A 12,473-nucleotide genomic window follows, 5' to 3' on the forward strand; every position below is an offset into this window, starting at 1 on the left:
GAAAGGGGGAGAGAGAGAGCAAATTTGAGGGGAGAGATAGAGCAAAAGAGAGGGGGAGAGAGAGAGAGCAAAAGAGAGGGGGAGAGAGAGAGAGCAAAAGAGAGTGGGAGAGAGAGAGAGCAAAAGAGAGGGGGAGGGAGCAAAATATAGAGGGGGTAGAGAGAGAGAGAGCAAAAGAGAGGGAGAGAGAGAGAGCGCAAAAGAGAGGGGGACAGAGAACACAAAAGAGAGGGGGAGACAAAGCACAAAAGAGGGGTAGAGCGCAAAAGAGAGGAGATAGAGAGAGTAAAAGAGAGGGGGAGAGCACAAAATAGAGGGGGGGAGAGAGCGCAAGGGGTGGGACCGCTGTAGTTAAATAAATTGGCCCGTGTATACAGACTTTAGGACTAAAATATTTGATTAGTGACTGCTAAAAAATAATTTGCTAATGGTACCAATGGTAATACATAGGCCTAGATAACTTAGGGTGCCCTACCAATATCACAGGCCCACACTCGATCAGCGCACAATCTGGTTTTACAAGTGAAAAGTAAAACAGAATTACCAAAGAATGTTTAGCGCTGCCAACATCTTCTTAGCACACCCTATACTTTCAATAGATCAACATATACATTGATTATTTTTGGGGGGTTTCCATTAGCTTTTAATAAAAAATTTCATCAGTAAATATCACAATTCCAGAAGATTGTCTTTAGATTGTATTCAAGAAAGGGCCAATAAGGCTCCAAATGCATCTGATGACTTAAATGTCCTTAAGAGGTTAAAGGGACAGTCTACACCAGCATTTTTATTGTTTAAAAAGATAGATAATCCCTTTATTATCTATTCCCCAGTTTTGCATAACCAATACAGTTATATTAATATACTTTTTACCCCTGTGATTTCCTTGCATCTAAGCCTCTGCAAACTGCCACCTTATTTCAGTTCTTTTGACAGACTTGCATTTTAGCCATTGAGTGCTGACTCATAAGTAACTCAGCAGGGGTGAGCACAATATTATATATATGGCACACATGAACTAGCACTGTCTAGCTGTAAAAAACTGTCAAAAGGCAGCCTTCAATGGCTTAGAAATTAGCACATGAGCCTACCTAGGTTTAGCTTTTAACAAAGAAAATCAAGAGAACAAAGCAAATTTGATGATAAAAGTAAATTGGATAGTTATTTAAAATTGCAAAGCCTAGAATTTCGTTAGACAAACTTAGTTTACCTCAAAAAATAGGAGGCCTAGCCTTACCAGATCTTTATCTATATAACTTGGCGGGGCTGGCAAGAATTGTAATTGATTGGGTCTCCCTTAAAGACTATGTAACGGATAATGATCTAGAAAGAAATATAACGTCCCCATATCTCCCAACAGCATTAATACATAGTGAACTAGATGAGTTACCAAGGGCAATCAAGAATCTTAAAGCTATTATTACCCCGATTAAAGCTTGGTCAAAATTATGTAATCTTCTGAAAATAGATAAAAAAACTTCCAAGTATTTACCATTGAGAGGAAATCCCCATCTAATAATGGGTCTGCAACCAACCCCATTGCAAAGATGGCAAATGGTGGGTCTAGATAAAGTAATACAATTAATAGATATACCAGGGAGGCTCATCAAAACTTTTGCTGACTTAAGAACAGAGTTTGATATCTCCCATAAGGAATTTTATGTTTACTTACAGGCTAGACATTATATCTGGAAATTGCTAAACCACTCAGGATGGGACTGGTCACTAGGTCTATTGGAGAACTGGCTGAATCAGGCTAAGAAGGGAAGATTAACAATTACATATTGTTATCAAATTTTGATCTCAGAAAAAGGGAGAAATAACTTATCAAGTATTGAAGCTAAGTGGGCGCCCAATCTAGCTCAGGAGCAAGTGGAGGTAGACTATATACAGACATCTATATCAGAGGTCAGACGAACAACTCTCTCTGCAACCTGGCGGGAATCCCATATAAAACTCTTATATATGACTTATTACACCCCTGAGAAAGGGTATAGATGGGGGAACCCTCAATTTAATAAATGTCCGAAATGCTCACTAAGGGCGGCTAACTTAAAACATATGATATGGGACTGCCCAAAATTAAAATCGATGTGGAAGAAACTGGAATATTGGCTAAACAAAAGGGTCGGAGTCTCCCATCTGGATCTATCATTTCTAGAGATGGTGTTTCTTAGGTTAGACCCAGGAGTGTTAACTGACAAAAAAAAAATTGTTAATATGGCTATTTTAGCAACTAGGTATTTGATTTTCAAGAAATGGAAGGAGAGGTCTGCTCCGTCTATCCCAGAAATAATTAACTCTATAAAAAAACAATGCATTCTAGAGCAATATAACACAAAACTATATGACACAGATAGTGTGTGTAGCTTTTTTCAAAAATGGTCTGTATTCATAAAAACTCTGTCAAAACAAGAAATTGACCATTTAGTCTACCCATTCAGACATTCAGAATTAGTTATACTGGGTGTATGGTAAGGAGAAAGGAAGGGAAAAATTGATATATCACCCAACTGGAGATACTTAATCGATAGCAGACAAATATTTTAGGTGTGCGTTGTGTTCCCCCCCCCTTTTTTTTTTTTTTTTTTTTTTTTGTTGCTTTCTTTCTCTCCTCACCCCCTCTCTGAGATAAGATAACAATGTCGGTAACACATGGTCAAAAACAGGATGAAAGATTAAACCGAGTCCCTACCCTTTATATAGGAATCAGAATGTTTTTCTTTTTATTTCTTTTCATCTTTTTCATATAAATTTTGTAAGATAAGATGGTTGTAAAATAGGAAAGGACTCAAAGATAAAAGGGTTCTTATGAGCTTTCGTTTGTTTAATTGGTCATGTTTTTTCTGGGTTTTTCTTTTTTTTTTTTTTTCTTTTGTTTTTCTCCCCTTGTGCTTTTCTGGCTATATTATGACAATGTATTTGGGGAACTTGTGTGAGACAATATAAGAAAATAATTTTTTTTTTTTTCTTTTTTGTGTTAACATGTTGAAACTCTAATAAAAATATACATAAAAAAAAAAAGATAAGCACCAGTGTAAGCAGATACCAGTGGATAGAAATCCTCCCCGGTGTATGGGTCCTACTTGCCCCCCCTTGTTGTGTGTCCATATTTGGCCGGTAGAGGGACCACTGGTAGGTGAAAATGTTATGTTTACTTTTCCACTGGCATAATCTGCATTTCAAATGTGTTTAATTCATTGTGCTTTCTTATGGCATAAAAGTTATTAGGTGACAAATACATCTTTATGTCATACTCAATTTACCATACTATAGAATGTATTGGTTGTTATGGATACACGAAAAGCACATAATCTTTCTCTTTTACTTTATGTGTCATAATATAGGAAATAAAATATAAAAGAGGCAATGCCGGAATATAATTACTTTATGTTATATTAGAGTTTAAAGTTTGAAAAAGTGACAGAAGCGATATGTTTTAAACTTCCTGTATAATGTATATTGTATGATACTTATGTATGCCTGGTATACCTCAATAAAAAACTTTGATTTAAAAAAAAATTGCATGCCCTATCTGAATCATGAAAGTTTAATTTTGACAAGACTAGATAATAATAAAGAACAAGAGGGGCGCCTCATGTGTGCATCAATATATCCATATATGTGAAATCAAAGAAAAAAAGCCAAATGGGTACTCACCATTGGCCCAAGTACACTTATGTACTAGTAGGAGCAGGCTGGTATCTTCAGGTGTACCAACTAAACCTCTCCAGGTGCAGAGTAGATAGTGCAGGGAGATCTTTGTCACAATATGTACTGATGGATAGTCAGAAGCAGTGTGTAAAACTGCTATAGAAGGTAATGAACCAAAGCTTGCATAAAACAAGTTCAGTTTATTAAAACAAATATTAATAAGTTTAAAACAAAAGCAAGCAAAATTTAAAATCATGCAACGCGTTTCTCAACCTAGCATGGGTTGTTTCATCAGGCATAGTGATCCTTCTGACTGACAATCCATTTAAACAGAACTTGGTCCAATAGTGAATCAGGACACACCCCTAATGGGCGTTACTAAGTCTGTTATTAATTAGTGTATAACAGGCTAATAACATCAATGCATACATATATATAAATAAATCACAGTACTTAAAGGACCAGTCAACAAATTCGATTTGCATAATCAACAAATGCAAGATAAAAAGACAATGCAATAGCACTTAGTCTGAACTTCAACTGAGTAGTAGATTTTTTTATAACAATTTTCAAAGTTATGTATATTTCCACTCCCCTTGTACCATGTGATAGCAATCAGCCAATCACAAATGCATATACGTATAGTCTGTGAATTCTTGCACATGCTCAGTAGGATCTGGTGACTCAAAAAGTGTAAATATAAAAGACTGTGCACATTTTATTTTAATGGAAGTAAATTGGAAAGTTGTTTAAAATTACATGCTGTATCTGAATCATGAACATTTAATTTAACCTGAGTGTCCCTTTAATAATATTGGCAATATGAATAGTTGTTCACCATAAGTGCTAACAATATTATATGCAAGCAAACAAAACCGAAAACAATATGAGGCAGTGCTTATTGATATTGGCAGGATATATAGTCTTCCAGTCTGAGTACTTATTTTAACAGAAATACAATATATAGCTTTCAGTGATTCCAATCATATATATCATGAAATTATTGCTTATGGGTCTCTACAGTTTTTAGCACCAATGATCTTACAAATATAATTAGTCTAGAGTATACATTTGGTTTAGATATGTGATATATTGTGATTACTAGCATTAATACACACCTCTATCAATTGTAGATGCAGTGTTTCCTTTGTGGTTTTTAGTAATCCTCATTCCTCTAGATATTTAACACACATTTGGGATTTGGGACTGTTCTAAGTGCTTTTTATACAAACGATTTCTTATGAAAAACTTTCTATATATTTAGAGTGAGAGGTTAGGTGGTGTGCAGTACAATGCATGTACTGGATGTTTATACAATATTTGTCCAATCACTGAGTGTGAATTTAGACACACCCTCTATTCAGACAGTGGTTTAGTGAGGTTTTAGTAACATTATTATTTGTTGCAGACATAGTATATAATAGGCTTAGTCTTTGCAGTATGTGGCTCCCAAATATATTGGTATTATTGTTACCCCTCTAAAGTGAAACACAAATGTAACTACATAGAGAGATAATCAGCTATGCTTTGGAGAAGGTAAAATCAATGTGATCGATATTGGACCAATCACGGCTCGTTGTTGTTAACACACCCCCTGTGTGGCCAATCAGTGCATTTAAGACTCCATTGTAGACCAATCGGCATATTCAGCATAATAATAATGTCCCATAAAATTGTGTGAATTTGTGGAAAAAATTTTAGCAGCTGTGGCCAGGTTCAAACTCACAACCTTTGGGTTGGGAGACAGTGTCTCCATTGTCTGAATAGAGGGTGTGTCTAAGTTCACACTCAGTGATTGGACAAATATTATAGAAAGTTTTTCACAAGAAATCGTTTGTATAAAAAGCACTTAGAACAGTCCCAAATCTCAAATGTGTGTTAAATATCCAGAGGAATGAGGATTACTAAAAACCACAAAGGAAACACTGCATCTACAATTGATAGAGGTGTGTATTAATGCTAGTAATCACAATATATCACATATCTAAACCAAATATATACTCTAGACTAATTATATTGGTAAGATCATTGGTGCTAAAAACTGTAGAGACCCATAAGCAATAATTTCATGATATATATGATTGAAAACACTGAAAGTTATATATTGTATTTCTGTTAAAATAAGTACTCATGCTGGAGGACTATATATCCTGCCAATATCAATAAGCACTGTCTCATATTGTTTTCGGTTTTGTTTGCTTGCATATAATATTGTTAACACTTATGTGAACAACTATTCATATTGCCAATATTATTAAGTACTGTGATTTATATATATATATATATATATATATATATATATATATATATATATATATATATATATATTGATGTTATTAGCCTGTTATACACTAATTAATAACAGGCTTAGTAACGCCCACTATGGATATATTGATGCACACATGAGGCGCCCCTATTGTTCTTTATTATTATCTATACAGCTCTGGCTTGGTCTATGAGGAGGAGAGCAGCCTAACTGTTCATTGTGAGATCATCTGGCTCTACTGAAAGGGTTAGCTGGTAGACCCTAAGACTCCAGCCTGCACCGACTAGTACATAAGTGTACTATAGTCGCATGTGAGTACCCACTTGGCTTACTTGATTTACATCACTATATAGCATATTGATATGCACATGAGGTGCCCCTCTTGTTCTTTTTATCTTTTATTTTGACTAGACTTTAACAGCAAACTGTTTACTGAAATATATGTAATTAAATCACCTTATTTTCTCCACATTTGGTCCCATCTGCAGCAGCATCCAACTTTGAACGGCAATATCCATTCACTGAGCACCACAAGGTATGGCAAATATTCTGAAAGTTAGAGACAGAACATAGTGTTACTATTGCTTTCAGGTTAAATTAATTCTATTTTACTTGATAAAATTATTATATTCTTTACATTTCAAACAAAAATGTCACTGGTGAAATCACACATGAGACTTTCTATGCCAATAGTACGTTTAAAAAATTGAAATGTGTTGGGGATGACGGATTTCCTGTCTTTGGAACCTGGAACCTTTGACAAAGAGAAATTATTTTATGGCATTAAATTAACTTTCTTGCCTATCCATTTTTATGTTTCCTTTTAATTTTATATTTTATAATTTATTATTATTATATTATGCTTCCATCTGAAATTTTTTAAATGAAGAAATCCCAACATGCCAAACTAAAAAAATTCTAAAGTGTTAAAATTAAAAACACTCTGTACATACGCATTCCTTAAAGGGATACTAAACATCTCACACAAATTTGCGTTATGACACTCTCATGAGAGAGAGTTGCAAATGTTGAAAATCAAATAGTTAGTATAGGTAATCTGCAGCAAGAAAAAAATATTCGGCCATTGACTGTCCATTGTTTAAAAAAGGCACAAAACACTCACTGATTCATTACCCATTAAAAAATATATTTATAAAAATAAAATAATCATGAATATAAATTCAACCATTTTGGCTATGGCCTTAAAGGGATATGAAACCCATTTTTTTTTCTTTTATGATTCAGATAGAGCATGCAATTTTAGGCAAATTTAGAGTTTACTTCAATTACCAATTTTTCTTCATTCCCTTGGTATCTTTAACTGAAAAAAGCTTAGGACATCACATTTTTGTTCAGCACCTGGGTAGCTCTTGCTGATTTTTGGCTATATTTTGCCATCAATAAAGCAAGAGATGGGGGGTGGCCCATTTTTGGTTCAGCACAGGGGTAGTGCTTTCTGATTGGTGGCTACATTTAGCCACCAATCAGCAAGGGCTACTCAGGTGCTGAACAAAAATGGGGCTGCGCCTAAGCATCTATTCCTGCTTTTTCAAATAAAGATACCAAAAGAACAAAGACAAATTGATAATAGGCGTAAATTAGAAAGTTGCTTAAAATTGCATGCTCTATCTGAATCGTGAAAGAAAAAGAAAAGATTTCCTATCCTTTTAAGTAAATTTTCTTTTAATACATGGGAATTATAAAAATATATTTTTTTTATAAATATAAATTGAGCAGTTTTGTAATAAATAATTTTAAAAAACCATTGCATTTACAGAGTTATGAACAACGGAACATTAAAATTCTATATCACTGCAATGTTCTAATAAGACAGAGAATGTCCTTTCTTCTTAAAGAAAGTGCTACCTTGGAAATACAGAGATTTTGTACCACTTTATATGGCAGCTGTTCAGAAAATAATGGCTAATTATTAGAGCACACTCTTTATAAACATTACACCCACTGCATTTAGTCACTGTAAATATAATTAGGATATTAATACCATGGAAAAATCAGCAATTTTACGTAGTAAATGCGTAAATATTTGGCAAAGGTGAGTGGGAAAACCTTTTAGTTTTATCTAATTACAGACTTAATTGAGGTTGTATAAAACAGTGATAAGATGTGTTAAAGTGACAATGAATACCTCATAATTACATTTCTTCTGTGTTGCTATAGCATAACTTATCAGCCAAATCTTAAAGGGACATGAAAACCAATATTTTTCTTTCATGATTCAGATAGCGCATACAATTTTAAATAACTCTCCAATTTACTACTATAACCTAATTGGCTTCATTCACTTGGTATCCTTTGTTGCAAAGCATATCTAGATATGTTCAGAAGCTTGGAGCTAGATGCTGATTGGCAGCTGAATTTGTATGCTCCTTTTAATTGGCTTATAAATATGTCCAGCTAGCTCCCAAGCATGCATTGCTGCTTCTTCAATAAATGATATCAAGAGGATGAAGCAAAATTGCTCACATTAAGTTGGAAAGTTAATTAAAAATGTATAATCCATCTGAATCATGAAGGAAAAATGTTGAGCTTTCATATCCCTTTAGCATTTAAAAAAAAAATGGAACATCCTTTGTACTAGATATGTGCATGGCGAAAAAATTTGGTTCGGATTGATTCAGATTTTTTTGAATTTCGGTTCTGATCGATTCGAATTCGGAAAAATTCAAATTAATTCGGTTCGGATTCGTTTCGGATTCATTCGGATTCAAATAAATTCGGCTGGATTCGGTTCGATTCGGTTCGGAAATTCGGTGGGATGTGCTGTGTATTAGACTAGTATTATGTACTGTATATTAGGTGTAACCCATAGCAGAGTGATATAACCTAATATACTGTACAATACTAGTGTAATCCATGGCCATCCGAATCTACCGAATAAATCCGAATAAATACAAACTAATTCGGATTTATTCGGTAAATTCGGCACTATTTTAATTCGGAAATCCGAATCAATCCGAATCCCGAATTTTACGAATTCGGCCGAATTTCCAAATAGATCCGAAACGAATCGCACATGTCTACTTTTTACTGCAATTATTTTGTAATAGCCAAGCTCCATCCATCATTTACCTTATTTGGAGGAGCCAATCTGGGTTTTAGTCTGAAAATAGCATGGCTAGCCGACACTGTCATAGAGTTAGTATAAAGTACATTATTTTGCTGTTGTTATTTGATAAAGCCAATTACATACAAGTATGTAGCAGAGTTTGCCTTGAAAGCCATCAGTATGGAATCCTAAAGCCGAGGCAGCCTTGGTAGATAGGTGATTGCTGTAGAGGGGGTTTGCAGGTTGTCAGGGTTAAATGGATAGTATTGTCAATTTTAAACTTTTATGATTCAGATAGAGCAGGCAATTTTAAGCAACTTTCTAATTTACTGCTATTATGATTTTGTCTTCATTCTCTTGCTATCTTTATTTGAAAAAGCTGGAATAGAAAGCTGACTACAATATCCCTTTAAGATCATGAGAGATTCAGATTAAATAAATATACTGGTTTCGGGTATTGAACTGTATTCTTGTGATTTAGGGATTAGTACATGATATTGTAGTGTTCTAGTATTGTTGTTTAGGGTTTAATTAGAGGGGTTATAGCAGCAGTTGGAGGTTAATGCTGCTGGTGGAATTGAAGCTGCAGGTGTGTGTGTGTTATTGTCTGATGGCTTTTGGAAGTGGTTAATGTGTTTACAAGAGTTTGGAGGTATTGATAAGCAATATGGATTTATATATGAAAGAAACCATCCATTAAAGGTACAGTCTAGGCCAATTTTTTTTTTCATGATTCAGATATAGCATGTCATTTTAAACAATTTTCCAATTTACTTTTATCACCAATTTTGCTTTGTTCTCTTGGTATTCTTAGTTAAAAGCTTAACCTAGGAGGTTCATATGCTAATTTCTTAGACCTTGAAGGCCACCACTTCTCAGAATGCATTTTAACAGTTTTTCACCACTAGAGGGTGTTAGTTTGTGTGTTTCATATAGATAACACTGTGCTCGTGCACGTGAAGTTATCTGGGAGCAGGCACTGATTGGCTAAACTAAAAGTCTGTCAAAAGAACTGAAATAAAGGGGCAGTTTGCAGAGGCTTAGATACAAGATAATCACAGAGGTTAAAAGTATATTAATATAACTGTATTGGTTATGCAAAACTGGGGAATGGGTAATAAAGGGATTATCTATCTTTTAAAACAATAAAAATTCTGGTGTAGACTGTCCCTTTAAGGGTTTTTGTGTGGGGGTGGAATAGAGTTAGTTTAACATCCCAATGTATCTGATAAGACAATAATCTGAACAAATAGACCCATTTAATTATTTGATCATCAAGACTGGAGTGATAACTTGATGCTTTCTTTAATCAATGATACACTTCCTAAATGATTGTCACACCAGGGCAAGCCATTATATACATTGTATAGTCTGATTATCATAGGAGCAAAAATGTGTACCAGATTCAGTAGAGCCCAGTATAGTTTCAGCTTAGCATGATTTTAGGAATAATAGAAATACATTTACAATTTATTACAATTGAAATATGTTTGTTATTAACTTACATTTATATCAGTTCACATTATCTACATAGCATTCAATTTGGTGAATAAAGATAATGACAGAAGCCTAGCAGAAGCTGAACTGGATACCTATTGTATAATAAACTAGGGAAAGTATTTATAATTATATTATTAAAATAACTTTCTTGTATAGCTCATTAAAATAATTTGATTATTTATAAATTCACAAAAACGAATCATCATTAAAAAGACTCAAATACATTTTTTAGAATTTAGTCATTTGCCTGGTAATTTTGTATTCATCCTGAAACCTAATTTAAAAAAAACACACACACACATTATACATTTCCTTTTTTTCAAAGCTCAAATCAATTAATTAGTCACTATCCTACCTGCAACAATTAACTGATTTTAGTGTATGTGAGCAGAATATATCAATGGGCGCAAATCAACCCTCAAAATAAGCACTGAAAGCTCATTAGATTTGTATCTTTCTGCACACCAATTTAAATCTTGAAAACTTACAAACTTATATTTTCAGATTTATCTAGATAGGTATTAGGAATCACACTCATGTATAAAGGCCACAACATAAGCATGTGTTTTATTTCCTTAAAAAATTCCCCATTACAATAAACCCCCAACAAATCCCTACCATAATATCCCCAAAACCACCTCAACACTATAGCAATAAACCCCCTACAAAGCCCTACGATATTAACCCCTAAACTGTCACAACCCCCATCACAGTAACCCCCTACACTAATTAACTCCTAAACCCCCAAAATCCCCATTGCAATAAGCCGCTACACATTCCTCCTTACACTATGAACCCTAAACCGCCAAAACCCCTATCGCAATAAACCTCTTACACATCCCTAAGATATTTACCCCTAAACTGACGCCGCCCCCATCACAATAAAACCCCTACAGTATTAACCCTTAAACCGCCACAACCCCATCACAATAAAACCCCTATTAGGGCTGTAACATCTAATTGGTTAGATTGATCATAAAAATATTTGTCAAGGAATCTCATTATGGATTAGGTGGTCTGTGATTGGTTTGGCAGTTGCACGGCACCATATGCTTCACTCCAATTAAGTCCTGCACATGGTATTGAGTAAATAATGGTATTATTTTTTTTTTTATTTGATTAATCAGATAATATTCAGCTGATTAAAGGGACACTGTACCCAAAATTTTTCTTTCGTGATTCAGATTGAGCATGAAATTTTAAGCAACTTTCTAATTTACTCCTATTATCAAATTTTCTTCATTCTCTTGGTATCTTTATTTGAAATGCAAGAATGTAAGTTTAGATGCTGGCCCATTTTTGGTGAACAACCTGGGTTGTCCTTGCTGATTGGTGGATAAATCCATCCACCAATAAAAAAGTGCTGTCCAGAGTACTGAAACCAAAAAAAAGCTTAGATGCCTTCTTTTTCAAATAATGATAGCAAGAGAACGAAGAAAAATTGATAATAGGAGTAAATTAGAAAGTTGCTTAAAATTGCATGCTCTTTCTGAATTACAAAAGAAAAAAATTGAGTACAGTGTCCCTTTAATTGGATATATAAAAAATAAGTACCATTTTTTTGAAAACTATCATGTGCAGGAGTTTATAGTGAAGCAGCTGGTGTCATGCAACTGCCCAGCTAATCACAGACCACCTAATCGATAATGCGATTTATTGAAAACTATTTTCATGATCAATCTAGTTGTTGCAGCCCTACCCCCTACATTACTTAACCCCTAAACCAGCACAACACCCATTGCAATAAACCCCCTTCACATCCCTATGCTATTAACCTCTAAAACACCACTAGCCACATCACTATGAACTCCCTACACTATTAATCGCAAAACTGCCACATCCCCATCGCAATAAACCCCCTATACTACTTAACACCTAAACTGCCATTACCCCATCATTATATAAACCCTTCACTACTTAACCCCTAAACCGTTACAACCCCCAATGCAATGCCCTACACTATTAATCCCATACCTGCTAACCCCC

At 34.4% G+C, this 12,473-nt stretch overlaps 1 protein-coding gene across 1 annotated transcript in view; it reads right to left on the minus strand.

Moving 5' to 3' along the window:
* ADAMTS12 (ADAM metallopeptidase with thrombospondin type 1 motif 12) overlaps window positions 1–12,473 on the minus strand; it is a 1,263,798-nt gene that overhangs the window by 575,897 nt on the left and 675,428 nt on the right. Inside the window, exon 10 of the mRNA XM_053701185.1 lies at window positions 6,377–6,469. Within this exon, the coding sequence (XP_053557160.1) occupies window positions 6,377–6,469 (93 nt within the window). The remainder of the gene's footprint in view (window positions 1–6,376; window positions 6,470–12,473) is intronic.

This window comes from Bombina bombina, chromosome 2 (genome assembly GCF_027579735.1).
Source record: "Bombina bombina isolate aBomBom1 chromosome 2, aBomBom1.pri, whole genome shotgun sequence".
NCBI lineage: Eukaryota > Metazoa > Chordata > Amphibia > Anura > Bombinatoridae > Bombina > Bombina bombina.